General features: G+C 36.8%; 1 protein-coding gene across 1 annotated transcript; it reads right to left on the bottom strand.

Moving 5' to 3' along the window:
• Positions 1–15381: 15381 nt before the first annotated feature.
• LOC122815971 (zinc finger protein 664-like) lies at positions 15382–16698 on the bottom strand. Its single transcript, XM_044088855.1, has one exon. The coding sequence runs from the start codon at positions 16696–16698 to the stop codon at positions 15382–15384; it is 1317 nt and encodes a 438-aa protein (XP_043944790.1).
• Positions 16699–17050: the final 352 nt, after the last annotated feature.

The following is a 17050-nucleotide window of genomic DNA, read 5'->3' on the forward strand; positions in this document are numbered from 1 at the left end:
TCTTTAAGGAAAATATTTCATTTGACAGGGAGAACGTGTAAGTGTACCTTACTATAGTCTGGAATTTTCTCAATTGAAAGAAAAAAAATGTATATTTATATTAGTTTTACTTGCCAGTAATATAAAAAAACAAGTTGTTAGAATGTAAAGCAGTTCAGGATAATAATGGATTTCTCTTCTTTTTTGCTTGCTGAAATATGGTATCCATATCTTTTGCACAAGAGCATTATACAGTATGAAGTACTTCTGTACAAGGTGTAACAAGAGCGGAATGAGCGGTGCATGGTTTTGAACCTGGGGCACTTAGCTCAAGGGACTGTAATTGAGGGGAACACTTTGGATTAAAATACGGAAGTATAAGATCATAAAGTAAAAGCTGTCTCACTAGTACGGTGATACTAAGCAGTATCAGTGATGACAGAAGGGCTGTTAAATCATATACCTCCACTTACACATGACAGCAAAAAAAAGTCAGATTCAGGGTAAAGTGCTACACTGGACTTTAAATAGTTATTGCTATAAAGCTAAATGCCCACTTCAGAGCATTATGATATTTTTATTCAATCAGTTCAGGTTTACAGTTTGAGACGGTTCTAAACTAACAAGACTATCCCCACAGGTAACATCACCATTATTAAATCACCCATTTAATGGGCAAACATCCCGGTTCATCTGGTGAAGAACAACATTTATCCTATTAGATTTATTTATTTTTTAAAGAAGACGAGTGAATGCTGGAAGTACTATTCTTACTATCCTCTGGCCATACAAATGTATAATAGATATATTTTTCATACTCTGTCTTTGATATATCCATCCCTTCCCCGGTCTACAACTCCAAATAATTAGTGCTGTTCCCATAAACGTGACATTCTTATATGGAGTCTTGGGAATAATGACTATGTTGTGATTATTTTGGTTATCAATGTACAGAAGATGCTCTGCTCTAGTCAGTGACAAAAGCTTTTTCCCTTCATAGCATAAAATCCAGGTTAGTGTTGTAACAACTAAGTAAATATGGAATTAACATATAGGTTGGCTGTTCAAGATAATCTCAAAAGGTTTTGCAAATTTCACAGTGCTTAAACAGCTGCAAATTCTGTGAAGGCAGTAAGCTAATTTGGAGCAGATGAAAAGACAAAGTATGTCCAAAGAACATACATTTTGATTTGAGGACATTTAGGTAAAGACCAAAGTGAACCATGTTTGACAAGCTTAATCTGTGATGAAGAATTAAGTGCATGACAGACACAGAGGAGCCTGAAAACGTCACTGCTGGGTTATCTGCAACATGCGTTAACCCAGTAAGACCACAGTGCTTCAACATGCCATTCACAAAGAAGGAATACAGAAGTGGTCCAAGCACAGAACTGTGTGGAACATCCAACGGGTGAAGAAAACAGGGAGGTAATATTATCTCATAGGTTCACAGAAGTAATAGACTAGCTGCCCTTCTAGGCCATTTCAAGCCTAACCAATTCCCTTTTTGTGGTCACGTAGTTACCTCATCTAACAGTGGCCTCAGCCAGAGACCTCCTTTGAGATAGGTGCTAAATCAGCAGGTAGTAATCAGACAGGTGCTAAATCACCAGGTAGTAATCAGACAGGTACTAAATCACCAGGTAGTAATCAGACAGGTGCTAAATCACCAGGTAGTAATCAGACAGGGGCTAAATCACCAGATAGTAATCAGACAGGTGCTAAACTGCCAGGTAGTAATCAGACAGGTGCTAAATCACCAGGTAGTAATCAGACAGGGGCTAAATCACCAGGTAGTAATCAGACAGGTGTTAAATCACCAGGTAGTAATCAGACAGGTGCTAAATCACCACATAGTAATCAGATAGGTGCTAAATCACCAGGTAGTAATCAGACAGGTGTTAAATCACCAGGTAGTAATCAGATAGGTGCTAAATCACCAGGTATTAATCAGACAGGTGCTAAATCACCAGGTAGTAATCAGACAGGTGCTAAATCACCACTTAGTAATCAGATAGGTGTTAAATCACCAGGTAGTAATCAGACAGGTGCTAAATCACCAGGTAGTAATCAGACAGGTGCTAAATCACCAGGTAGTAACTATAGGTAGTCCAATGACTGATAGTAAAGTACAAACAACACAGCAGTATCTAAGTTCAGCACATATGCCTTCTGTTATGTTAATGAGAGATGTGTCGGGTCCATGATTATTATGAAATTCAAGTAAGGTGTCAGTAAGTCATGTTAATAAAATGACAAAGCATCAGTTCCACGACTGGTATGAAATCCAAGCTAGGAGTTAGTAAGTTGTGTTAATATAATGATAAACCTCACAGTGCACAGATTTTTTTTCAAAAATTTGCAAAAAATGACAGCTTTAAAGGAAAAAGACCAACAGTTAGTGAATTCAACTGAAACTCTGCAGATATTGAAAACACAAAGACAGTGAAACACAAATGTGATGTAATAAAGTAATGCAAAATGATCATCATTCCAAATTCCCAGGATGTGAGAGTTTTAAGAAAACATCTGTTTATGGTTGCTACTAGTTGATAATGGTACCATTGCCAGCATGGTTTTGCACTTTGTAGACAGTATTACATCAGCATGCTCTGGCATTATAGCAAGGTTGTTACATGGAAATGAGGGTATTAATGGCTCCACTGTCATTATAACTGACTGCAACTGGATTGTTCTGGGCACCAGTTCTGACATGAGCCAGCAATGCACCAGGGTTATTGATGTTTTCATTCTGGTAGCTTGTTACATAAACTGTGGTCATTAATGACATCACTGCTGGCGGAAGGGCTACTGCTAGATGATGACATAGTTAATGGCACCATTGCTGTTACGGTGGTTGTCACGTGATGCTAAGGTTTCTAATGTCATCATGTTCTACCTCTACAACAAAGCTCTTCTTGAAAATGAGATTGTTAATGTTATCAATGTTAACATGATCTGAATCTGTAGGAAATATTTTGTCCTGAAACTGGGGAGGTTAATAGCAGTATCTTCGGCATGGCCTGCTACTGTACCAGGGTCACTGCATGAAGTGGAGCTGGTTAACATTATGACTTTCAGCATGTTATTGTGGTTATGGGTGTTGGTTTATTAAACTTCACCTTTCTTCTTTTCACATGGGGTTATTCCTGTCACTTCTTCATGTTTCTTTCATTCTTCTTTGTGAGCGATATTTTGTTTTACTGAGTTTCAGCATGGTCCGATACAGTAACAGGGTGGTTTCATGAAGTTGAACTGGTTAACAGTATGACTTTCAGCATGGTCTGGTACTGCAGGAAGATTATTTCTTGAAGCAGAGGTCACTGTACCACTGTCAACATTGCCTGGGTTATGACATGAAGCTGATGTGGTTAACTGTACTGCTGTCAGTACGGACTGGTCCCATAGTAGCGATGTTAAATAAACGTAATTTTGTTGTTAGTACTGCTGTCAACATGGCCTGCTACAGATCGCCTCAGCAACATCAGTAATGTCACAGCTGCTGTCTTCTGCACTTCATAGGGCATTACCAAAACTGGCAGCATATGTCTTCTGCAGTTCATATGGCATTACCAAAACTGGTAGGATATGTTTTGCAGTTCATATGGCATTACCAAAATTGGTAGGATATGTCTTCTGTAGTTCATAGGGCATTACCAAAACTGGTAGCATTTAAATATGCTTGGAAAATCTTCCTTTCTTGCAGTATATCTTGAAGTTTTATAACGTTATATGCTTCACTATGCAGGCCACAGTAATCACTAACTCAGATTATTTTAATAATTTCAAATCCTATTGCCCATTTTTCTTTAATTATGATATCTGTTTTCTACTTCAACTTTCTTAAGAGTGGACATATGATGATGTCATATTATTATTATTTAATATTTGTTAACTCTTACTGGTTCATTCTTTCGGTGCTTTTTGACTACTATTCACTACTTGTATACGATAATATTGGCATGATTTCCAATGCAGAAATGTTTTGTGTTTCTGTTCAATGACCCTCTTTCATAAGTACATCACAGTTTGCTACAAGATATGCACATTTCTGCTACTTTTCAACTGCAGAGTCCACATTTCTAGCATTCCTTTCTCCACAGGTTACGTGAACAATCCTGTACACAGTCTTGAGCTAATATTATTTGCCTTTCATATTTGGTTAAGCTTATCTCTCTTCAGCCATTCATGAATTAAACATTAATCAACAATTAGTTATTCCAGAACGGCTTTACATCAGGCAATGCAAAGCTGGGCTTTCTAAATGTTTTCTTTTTTTTCCTCCTGGTCATGATTCTTAAATTCCTTCTTCTGTTATAGTACTTTCTGCTGCTACCTGCTTCTTGTCCAGTTCTGGCTTGAGTTTCATATTTTCTCTCTTGTTCTGCTACCAGTTTAAGATTTCCATTCTTCATGATTCAGAACATTCACTATTGTGGATATGGTGATATTTAACATATGTGTGCAGTTCTGCAGTCCGTTTTAAGGAGGTTAGGTGCCTCTTTCTTGTAGGGGGATTCACATTTTGCTTCAGAGTGATTTTTATATATCATGAGACAAATATGAAACAATTTTATTGTTTTCCTTTCTAAATGATACAATTCTTTTAGGGACCAGTAAGATGCACCAAAGCTAAATGACAACTTGTATGATAAAATACTTCTGAACTACAGAACATGAGTTTGTCTTTATCTCTTTCCCTTTTGACTTCACGTACTTGCCTCTGCTGCCTACTTTCTGTTAAAATTCATTCAGATCCAATCCTTTCTGAAATGGTTTTAATAAAGCAAGCCAGGCAGTCATCTCAGACGTGTTTCCGCTATGTTTGAATTTGATATCTACAAATATATATATATATATATAAAGAGAAAGAGAGAGAGAGAGAGTCCCACGGCTGCAGACACAGTCAATTTTAAGGACACCCATGCTTTCTTCAGAACAAGGGATATACAGTCTTACCAAAAACATGTTTTTAAATAACATTTCATAGGCATGAAAGATTGTTCTTGTTTTCCTACAGAACTGATTCAACACTTCTGGGTCTGCTTGGCAATACGATAAACTAGGGAGGTGAAGCCAACTTACAGCCTGAACTTTATTCTCAAATATCAAGGCAGTTTCTGTATTAGGTTAAAACTTTTGAAATATATTCTGTTAAGTTTAGTTCTGATTTGTTTACGTTGTATGGGTGACCCTTCACCTATTCCCATGTTTATAAACAACTATTTCTAGATGCTTATAATCACCCTCCTGTTCCAGTTCTTTTATATCACATTCCTCTCCCAGGTTTGTACTTTTGTGATCATTAAAATTTTTCTGCTGCAAATGTTGCTCTTGGACATTTATCAAGTCCAAATGTCATTCTCGTTTCATCATATGGCAAGGTTATTTTTTTTTTTTGGTGCATCTGTAGTCCAGTTTAATGAGTAAATACCTTACTGGGTTGAAGGCAAGTCAAAACAGCTGTGGGACTGAGAATTTACCCTGGGATACTGCAGAGTGCATTTTTTACAGCTCAGATAGTAATTTGCCCTTTCTATGTTCACCTGTGAAGCTGTTTGCTTTTTTTTCATAACGATTGCTATTTGTCACTGCACTGTCTATTCTTTACATCTGTAAGCAGTCTATCTATGATCCATGAACTTGGAACACTGTCCAGTGGATTTAACCAAGCCACGTTTATGTAAAGGGCTATGATCTTTGCATCAATCGCAGCGTATGTTGGTGGAAGGCAATGAGAACATATCCAAAGATGGCACACGTGTTCATTTTTAAGAATATCTATTGCTAGCCAAGCTACTGTCAGTTCAGGGTGTGCATATAAATAAATTAGAGGTAAATCATGGTGCATAGGTGTTAATTCCTATAGCAGGAGGTTGAGATCATTGAGTGGACAGGTATTTTTCCACTGGAAAATCTGTCAACTTGGTCACAAGTTGATGGTGTCTTCATTCTGTTTTATATCTGCCATCTTAACATCACTTTCTTTTGCCTCTTATTTCTCTTATTTACACACATTCTTTGTTATCTTCAACAGACACTATGGTGAGTTTTCTCTTGGGCTGTGAAAAGTGCTCTCTCAGTGAAAACTCGTCACATGTTGGACATTTCTATACATTATCTGTTTTCAATTTTACCAAATGTTTTAAGTTGTTAATGCTGTGAGAGGAAAGGAATAATTTCTAACACATCACAAAGTTAAAGAAATCAGCACTGCTTCAAACATTGATATTCTACCTTTTTATTTCGTCTTATCTTCAGGATTTTAATTCTGTAGCAATAATGCACTCACTCCCACATCCAGGAGCAGTTATTAACGTTCATTAAATTCACGCTGCTTCATTCCTTAATGTTGTTCTTTTGTATTGCATGTAGGCTGCTCCTTCCATATAAACTTCTTGTCACATGCACACGCATAAGCGTTCTTCTTTTTTAACTTCTTTAGATATTTAGTAAAATGAATGAGTGCACCCTGTTCTTTAATCAGAAGAAAAGTAAGTTCATGAAATCAGAAATACTTCAATCTTTGATATTTGCCAAGAGTATTTTTTCTTTTCTATTTTCTTTTTAACAAAAGTGCTTAGGATTTCTAATACCTTGACAGGAATAGACTTCATTCCTAAGTCATGGTACAATTAAAGTTCATGAACTTAGTATATGTTCCGTACTTGTTTTTTGTCAAGAATGCTCCTCTCGTCACCAACAATGCATCCAGAGCTGCCTATAATTCATATGTAAGTATCTGCACTGTACCATATTTAAGTATGCTACAACATTATTTTTATTCACCCTGCTGGTTCTGCTACTACTGGACTTCCCTTGGTGTCTTTGCTCCACATTGCTTTAGTTTCTGCTTGCATATCCTGGAATTTTATAGCTCTGTCTTCGCAGAACACTACAGTTATTGGATGTAACTATTTCAGTAATTAACATTCATTTTGTTCTTTAGTCTTTGACTACAAGATATGCTTTGTTTTCTTCTACTTTCTTGATTGCTGGTATTGTATGATGCCATGTGATCAGTACTTCATTTTCAAATAGTTTTTGTGGTTCATATTTCCAGTGCTTCTCAGCTACCCGTAATTCATAGTGTTTGCACAATCTTCAAACTAACAATCTTGTCAAATTACTGGCCTTTCAGTCTACAGATGCTTAGCTATTTGCTCATGCGTACAGTTGACCCTTCATCTATTTCCAAATATTTTTACATTCTCTCTTCTTCAAGTTCTTCAGTATTCTAGTCCTCTTCCAGGTAAATATTTTGTTGAAACTTCAGTTTTCCTGCAATAATATTGCTTCTGCATATCTATCAAGACCAGATGTCATATATATGTCAAAGAGAAAGTTGAAATAGTTTTATAATTATGCTTTCACTTGCTTACCTAATGACTTATACACTTTTAAAGCATCCACAAAAAAACTAGATGAGAAGTCATGGGGCAAGGTTAGTTTTTGGAAGTCAAGTTGAACCACAGCCCAGTTTGTTATGGGTTAACATGACAGCCTAACTAACAGCTGTAACTGCCTAATGAGTTAAGGGAAGGCAAAACAACAGTGGTGACAGAGAGCCAGACTGGAATATCCCTCTTTGAATTTTTATTCCTATGGTCATAATTTTACACTAATCATGAGTCAGCTGAAAAGAGGTTTGCCACAGTTTCAAGGTGACTGTTACACAACTTACCAATGCATGGTATATTTTATACATTAGTAAGCATTCTAAAATCCACAAATGTGGAATGCAGTCAATTCGTTTTGTAATCTATCCATTCCACACATAGATTCTCCCCCTTTTACAGTTCTCCATTGTGGTTTTGTTTACTAATAGATTATCATTTTCTCCATATAATTTTATTTTATTATCTTTTTGCCTTGCCACTGTGTTTATTTTTTCTTCTAAGTGACTACAAGCTCTGCCTGCATCATTTATGGTATATCACATACATACTGCTGGAAGTCAAGTTATTGGTCTACAGTTCTTGGGAAGGTCTGCAGGTTCATTTTTAAGGAGAAGTATAGTTTATCTTGTTTTTAATCATGCTGTTGTTGGTTCAGGATGTGCATATAAGTAATATTTACAAAAAGCCATTTCACTGTGGACCAACATTTATACCTTCAGCCAAAACATGGTACTACACCTGGACCTGGGGTTTTCCATTTAGAGACCTTTTTTAAATTTTTGTCTCAGTTTCTCTGGGCATTATTTCATTCCATTTCATATCCACTGTTTCTTTTCACCTTTTCTTACTGTTTCTTGTATCTCTTCTGTCCATTCAGTGTCTTTATCATTACCAGGAGCTCATAAACACTTCTCCAAAATGCTTTGACTTCTTTTTTAACTGGTACTACTATACCTGTTTTATTTCTTAATTATCTGTACAATGTTTTGGGTCATCAACAAATTGCGTGTTTAGTATTTTTCCTTTGCAGTTTAATATGTACCTTCTAACTTCTTCTGCTTGTGCTGGTATACTTAACTTGTTATTGGAGATGGTGTAAGATAAATCCTGATTTGTCTTGATTATGTTGATTTTCTCACATTTATCTTTCTAAGGGTTTCTGATTATCTATGCCCTTCTCTACAGACCACCACTGTGGGATTTCTCATGGTCTGTGAGGGTCACCTTCAACTTAAACTCTTACCACGTATGGCACATTTATATGGCTCGTCAGTCAGCCTTGTATTTCCAAGTCTTTTAGGTTTCTAATACCATGATGGGAATGGACCCCATTGCTAAGTCAGAATATAAATAAATGCATGAAATGAGTACTGTTTCAATCTTTGATGTTAGCCAGAAGTGTTCTTTGTTGCACCCACAATGTGCCCAGAACTGACACCTTCTATAATTCATATGGAGTTGGTAGCATATCTAAGAATCACTGTCAATTCTTTATTAGACCCATTGTTCTTACTACTACTGGAACCATCTAGGTACCTCTCTTCGACATTGCTCTCATTTCTGCCTACAAATCATGATATTTTATTACATTATGTCTCTCTGTATGTAAAACAATCATTAGGTGTCACAATTCCAAAGATCAAAGCTACTTTTCTCTTTTTTATAGACTGCTACATCTGTTTTTTTCTCACATCCATTTTCTGAATTGTTGGTAACAGGTGATCCCATGTGATGTACACCATCATTGTCTATAATGCCTTGTGGCTCATGTTTCCAGTGTTTCTCAGCTACTTTCATATTGTAGAGTTTGCACAATCCTCAGTGCCACAGTCTGGGCACATTACTGTGCCTTTCGGTAAACAGGCCCTGTTCTGTGCAATACTTTTTACAGAACCTACATTTGTCTGTTTCTCCCACATGTTCAATGAACTTTGTAAATCAACAAGCACATAGTCCACTATTCTGGGGTGACATTATTAAGCTTTCATCGTTTGGTTTCAACTGAATTCGCCTTAACTATTCCTGTGTCAACTTCTGATCAACATGAGCTTGTAGTTGCCACAATAGTTTTGTCTTTTCCACATTCCTTTCCTTCTCATCTGATCTTTCTCTCTATATATACTTTCTTTTGTTTTTTGGCACATTAACTTGCCATCTGATTTATGTCTAATTCTGGTTTGGTTTACATTCCAGCTTGACACCAGAATACTTCTGTTAAACTAAGCAGAGAGGTCATCTTAGACTTCATCTCATGTTTTAAAACATTCACTATGTTAGGATCTGATGAGGTCAACATTTATGTATGCAGTCCCATAACTGCAGATATATACATGTAATCAGTTTGCAGGAAGTCCATACCTCCTTTGGAGACAGGAATATATAACCTTGGTATGCACTGATTTGTATATATCACTTGATAAGTGGGATGCATTTTTCTTGTTTTCCTGTCCATCTGATCCAACACCTTTTAATGCCAGTCAATCACCACAAAACTGTAAATTAGAACAGGAAAAGAAAATGAGTTCACAGATCGCTCTTTATTCCTAATGTCAAGGCCATTTCAGTATTACTCATAGTCTCCTGAAGTATTCCTTACTGAGTTTTACACACATTTGCTCATGTTTTGTCAAACCTTAATGAGTTTCCAAATACTGACATACTCTGTCTTGCTCAAGTTCTTTCATATGACATTTCTGTCCCAAATCGATGTCTTCTTGGTGCTGCAGTTTTCATCCTTTAAATGTTGCTTTTGCACATTTATCACGACCAAATGACATTCTTAAATCATCTGAGAAAGTTTTAACAACTTGCAGTTGTACTTTCAGTTCCTTGTCTGATGAACTATACAGTTTTAGGTCATCCACAAAAAGTACATGAAAAGTCTTTAAGCAAGGTTGTTTCCTGGGAGATAAATTGTAACCTTGATCTAATCTGTTAAAAAACAGCTTAATTAGTTAAGGGCAAGACAAAACAGACGTGGTGCCAAAGAATCATCCTGAATATCTCTTTCTGAATTTTTATTCATGGGATAATAATTTGCCCTTTAGCAAGGCTTAACTGCAACATGGTTTGTCATTGTTTCATAATCGGTGTAATGTAATTGATCAATGTATGGTGCATCTTACACATCTGTAAGCACTCCTTTATCCATGAATGTTGGATGCTGTTATATGCACTTTTGTAATCTATCCATGCCATAGTTAGATTTGTCCCCTTTTTATAATTCTCCATTATGGCTTTATTTCACAACAAATGATCCTTTGTTCCATATGACTTTTTTGTTACCCTTTTGTTCTATTGCCATGATTGAGTTTTTTTTCTAAATGACTATAAACATTGTTTATATCAGTTCCAGTATGTAGTTTGTAGATCATTGGAAGGCAAGTTATTGGTTTACAGTTTTTGGGATGGCTTTCAGATTCAATCTTAAGGAGGAGTATGATTTTTCCTGTTGTTAACCTGGTTGACATGTCTTGGGGATGCACAAATGAGTAATTCCTACTTAGGGATAAATCATTGTGTAAAGATGTTAGCCTTTAAGCCAGAAGTTAGGTATTGCATACAGGCTGGGATTTTCCATTTGGGAGCTTTTCTTAGTTCTGTTTCAATTTCTCTGGCTGTTACTTCACAGCATTTTATGTCCTCTGCATTTAAATTCCTTACAATTTCATTTAATTCTTTTATCCATTCAACAACTTTGTATTCTACAAGGTCTTATTTCTTCTTTTTTGGTGGTGTTTATATTCCTTTTGCTTTGTTTCCCAGTTCTCTATAAAACTTTTATGGGTCATCAATGAAGTGTTTATTTTGTACTTTTTCTTGTTATTTATCTGTGCATCTTCTAAGGCTTTCTGTCTGTGCTGATACCTTTAGTTTATTATTTGTAACAGTGTGTTATAGATCCTGGTCTGTTTTGATATTGTGTGTTGCTTTTACCGTGTCTTTCTAAATATTTTTGTTGATCTGTTCCCTCTTCTACGTTCTTCTAATAGTCACACTTATATTAATTGCTTTATAATTTTCTCTGATTGATGCTTCCATGATGGCATTTTATTTCTTCACAGGATCACAGGAAGTTACTAGGCTAATGGCCCTAAGGCTCTTACAAACCTAGCCAAGTTCTACCCTTATTTCCAAGATCAGCATCTAATGCCCATGTCTAAGAGGGACACAGGTGGAACCCCCAGGGTGAATGTACAGTTACTCATCCAATTGTCTAGATTGCATTTGAAGAGGACCAATGAGGTGCTCTGTTTGACATGAAGTGGGAGTCTGTTCCAAAGGTGTGGTAATCTCTGGGAGCCAAATCTGTTCCTGTAGCAAGTTCTATTGATGCCACATACCAGGTAAGGTCTTTAGAGTGAGTAACCCGTGTACCATTTGACTTACAGAAATGCAGCACTTCCAGTGAAGCAGGGTCGCTTCCTTTCCCTTATTGCACTATGTTTTTGTAGCACTACTGTACCTGTTAGTAATTTATCTGTACAGTACTATGTACTTATTTCTATCATATTACATGAAGTTCTCTTAATAGTCCTGATTACTGTGTTGATCCGTTTTACCAAACGTTAACATTTTGGGCCTTATTTACTTTCTGCAGTCTATTTATTTCACGGCCCTTAATACACCTACCTCTATCAAATGAAGCAACTCTTCCTTTAGTCATTTTCTTCTACAATGACGGTATGTTCTTTGTTCTCAGTTTCCTGCCGGCATTCTACAGAAAGTTCCAAAACATCTTCTTGTGACATATCCTTTTCAGATGCATCCCGCACCATCTGTTGCTCCTTCATACAGGAGCTTATAACCCTATTACTTCACACCATTGTCTGCATCAGAGGTGTCACTATTTTCTGCTCCTTCCCTTGCTGTGCAATTCCAAGTGAACTTTTGCACCACTTTCCTACAGAAGACTCCAGAGCACCTTCATGTGGCAGGTCTTCAAGTGCCTTGGTTCCACCTGTTTCTCCTTAATTGGAGACTCACTATTCCATTATGCTTTGACTTTACCTGCATTGGATTTTATAAACTAAATGCTTCACTTCACAGGTAATCCATACTTCAGTTTCTATTTCTTTAACTTCTCCATTACCAGTCCGGCTTTTCTATTTCCCCCCTTTTGGTTTCGTATCCTGGTGCTTTTGCCTGAATTTTTCTTCGGATACCTTTGATGCTGCTTTTAATATTGATTAGTTTTGCTTTCTGCTTTACATAAACATCGCACTGTATTAAATCTCTTTTTCCTTTCCCATGTCCATATTTCTTCTTCAAATGTGTCCTGTCCTCCAGTCGCTGCTTCTTAATTTGGGGACTCATTGTTCCATCATCCTGCGACATTGTCTGTTGTATTTTATACATTAAGTCCCTCAGTCTGCAGGTAATCCATGACTTCAGTATCTACGTAACGCTACCTTACTAATCCTCTACTCCACGTTGTTTTGTTATACTTTCTATTGTGAAATTATGCATATCTGCGTACCTTTGCCTACACTTTTCCTCAAATATCTTTGAGGCTGATTTTTGTCACATTGAATAATTTGCATCATATCAGATCTCTTTTTCCCCCATGTCCATATTTTTTTTCAATATCTTTTAAAAATCTTTGGGTTCTCTGTTCTTTATATTTTCATATTTCCTTTGTCACTTCTTTTCCCAAGCAGCACAAAGTTTCTTTGTCTATATAATGTTTTCATAGATCTGTTGTATTAATGAATGCAAATTTCTTATTTGAAGCTTTTTGACAGTTTTTCTTGTGCAAGTATTTTTCTTTAATTTCTCTCTTAGTCTTTCTGAATATCTTTTACCTGGAAATTTTAGGATTCTTGCATAATAGTAAGAAATACACAGTTTCTTCCTCAATAATCCTCTCTGTCATCTTTATATCTCTTTTTTTGGTCTGCCAATTTTTGTGTTTTTTGTAGGCTACTACTTCTTCCCACAGAGCCTGGACTAACCCTGTTGCAGGGATGTTTCTGTGTCTTGATGATTTTATGCTGTCACTTCTTCCATTCCTGTCACTAGTGTGCACACCAGGATGTTCTATTCTGGGACTTGTGCACCCAGTTGTCTTTTTTTTTAAACTTTTTTAACCTACCTCTCTCTCCAAGATATATGCGTCTCCTTGGTGAGACTTTGTGAAATCAGGGTCCACCACATGAAGGTACTCACCAAGACTTGAGAATTGATTCGGTTCCAGCAATACTACTTTCCTTTTCTTGCTGATTTCATCATCGCTTCATTTGGACACTTTTTTTAATCTCTCCAACTCTTTTGGGTTTCTAATACTATGTCAGGAATGGATCCCATTCCGAAGTCAAAATATGATTAAAGTTTATGAAATTGGTATTGTTTCAATCTTTGATGTTAGCCAGAATTGCTCTTCATAGCACCCGCAATATGCTCAGTAATAACTCCTTCTGCAATTTGTATGGAGTTACATGGATTGGTAACATATCCAAGTATGAGTATAAATTCTTTCTGCCTAAAATCCTGATGTTTTATGACCTTGTGTCTCTCTGTACATAAGACAATGTAGTCACTGGGTGACCAATGCTACTTTTGCCTTCTTTTCATGGACCACTATATCTGGTTTTCTCCCATCTATCTTTTGAACTATTGGTAATGGGTGATCCCATGTGATATAAACTTCATCATTTTCTATGATGCTTTGTGGCTCATGTTTCCAGTGTTTTTCATCTACTTCAGTATTATAATGTCTGCACACTCTCTATTGCAAAAGTATTGCCACATTTATATGCCTGTCAGTATACAGTCTTTTTGCCATTAATATATCACAAACAGCAACAAGATGTGTGACTTGTTTCCAGTTCTGTTTTATAAACCTTACTCCCACATGTTCAATGGGCTTTGTAAACCAACATGTACATAGACCACTATCTTGGGCTGCCAATACCTTTCGTCCTTTGGTTTAAATTCACCTCTCCTTAACCATTCCTGCATTCGATCCTGATAGACATTAGGTTCTTCCAGAGGTTTTCTGTACTTGCAACTATATTTATGCATTTTCCACAATTCTTGCCTTCCCACCTGATCCTTCACTTTATATTATTTCCTTTGTGTTTTGGTACATTCAGTTGCTGCCTGATTTTTATCCACTTCTGGTTTGATTTCCATTCCTACTTGATGCTGACATGCTTCTGCTAAACTAAGCAGGGAAGTCATTTTAGATTTATTCTCCTCATGTTTCAAAACTTTTACTACATTTGGGTCATGTGAGGTCAGCAGATCCGTATGCAGTCCCATGACTGCAGATCTGTACATGTAATCAGTTTTAAGGAGGCCCATCCCTCCTTCAGAATGGAGAATGTATAGTCTTGGTATGCACTGATTTTTATAAATCATCTGATGAGCATGAAGCATCCTTCTTGTTTTCCTGTCTAATGTATCCAACACCTTATAGGGTCAGTCAATTACTCCAAAACCTAAGTTAGGACAGGAAGAGTAAATTGGTTTACAACTTGGGACTTTGTTCTTGCTCAAGTTCTTTTATATCACATTCCTGTCCCAAACTGAGGTTTTCTTGGTGCTATAGCTTTTCTGATTTAAAGGTTGGTTTTGCACATTTATCAAGACCAAATGACATTCTTATATCATCTAAAAACATGTTGACCACTTGCAGTTGTACTTTTAGTTCCATATCTGATGAACTATATGGTTTTAAATTATCCACAAAAAGAAGATGAGAAGCCTTTACTTATTGTTTTCTGGGAGCCAAACTGTAGCCATGACCTAATCTGTTAAGCAGGCAGCTTAATGGGTTAAGGGCAAGACAAAAGAGCAGTGGTGACAGAGACTCACCTTGGAATGTCCCCCTCTGAATTTTTATCTGTGGAATAATAATTTGTTCTTTATCACAGCTTAACTTCAAAGTGGTTTGCCACTGTTTCATGGCCGTTGTAATGTAATCCATCAGTGTAGGGTGCATCATATACATTTTAAGCACTCTTTTAACCATGAATGTGGGATACTGTCAAATGTATTTTCAGACACCAGTATGGGCTCTCTCATGGCGTATCAGGGTCATCTTCCACCTAAAGCTCTTGCCACATGTTTTACACTTATATGGCTTTTCACCAGTGTGGATTTTATTATGGGATGCAAGGGCAAAGCTCCTTGTAAAAGTTTTACCACATGTGGCACATTTATATGGTCTATCACCAGTGTGGATTTTCTCATGGCATGTGAGGGTTATTTTCACTCTAAAGCTTTTGTTGCATGTGACACATTTATACGGTCTGTCATCATTGTGGGCTCTCTCGTGATTCGTGAGTTCACTCTTACATCTACATCTCTTGTCACATGTCTTACACTTATATGGCCCATTGTGGGTTTTCTCATGGCACATGAGTTGGCTCTTGTTTTTAAAACTCTTGTCACATGTGGCACATTTAAATGGAATGTCCTCACTGTGATTTTTCTCATGGTATTCAAGATGGCACTTCCATATAAACTTTTTGTCACATGTGGCACATTTATATGGCTCCTTCTCACTGTGAGTTTTCTCATGGTATGTTAGATGACATTGCCATAAAAAACCCCTGTCACATGTAGTACATTTATATGGTCTATGACCAGTGTGGATTCTTCTTTCATGCACGGTGAGAGAACTCTTTAGTGTAAAACTTCTGTCGCAGTTGACACATTTATATGGCCTGTCATCAACGTGAGTTGTCTCATGGTTTGTAAGATGGCCCTTGGTTCTAAAACATTTGTTACATATGGCACACTTGTACGGCCTGTCAGAAGTATGGGTTTTCTCATGGTATTGGAGGCTGTGCTTTCTTTTGTAAATCTTGTCGCACACTGCACATTTAAATTGCTTCTCCTGTTTTAATTTACTCAAATGTTTAGGGTTGTCACCCGCTGTGTCTACCTTCTCATGTACTGCAGGGCAGACCTGCTGTAAAATGCTTTTAATGTCTTCTGTGTAGCTGCATTGTTTTTCTCCAGTTAAGATATTCTCATGTGTTACCAGGCTGACTTCCTTTTCATCCAGCTCTTTAATTCCTTCAGACATTTTAGGGTTGCTTATGATGTGGGTATGGTACATCTTTGTAGATCTCTTCCTGCCATAAGTTTGATGATATTTTAAAAATCTACCAGGAAATCTGAAACTCTTCTCTACTTTATCATTTTGTAGATTCATTTGTCGTTCATTCTCCTGGCTAAATGCTCTGTCATGTTCTGTGTTGTTACACAGCTTGTTCTTCTTCTGAACTACGTTGTATCTTGTAGATCTCGTTCTGTCTGCGAAGCTGCTGATACAGTCAGAATTTCCATGATCCTTCTGCATAGACATTTCACATGGACTTACACAGCAATGTGTGCCCCTGCAGACTTAAGGAGAGGGTTAATGATCCCTTATCATAATATGAGAATTACCTACACAAAATATTGTTTCCCTTCATATAAACATTATGACAGCAAATTTGTACAATGTAGCATCAGAAGTAATATTATTTACCAAATAATATCTTCACTGAACAATGATTTTCTGCATAAAAATGTAACCTTTAACAAACAAGTGCATTGCAGTAATACGTAATCAACCATCTCTAACATCCTCCTCATATGAGTATGTTAGCTTTATTTTTGAACACCTTCCACTACAGTCATCACACATCTGAACCTCTAATACACTTCCTATCTCA

Source organism: Protopterus annectens, chromosome 11.part0 (genome assembly GCF_019279795.1).
Source record: "Protopterus annectens isolate FY-2018-M chromosome 11.part0, PAN1.0, whole genome shotgun sequence".
Classification (NCBI taxonomy): Eukaryota; Metazoa; Chordata; order Ceratodontiformes; family Protopteridae; genus Protopterus; species Protopterus annectens.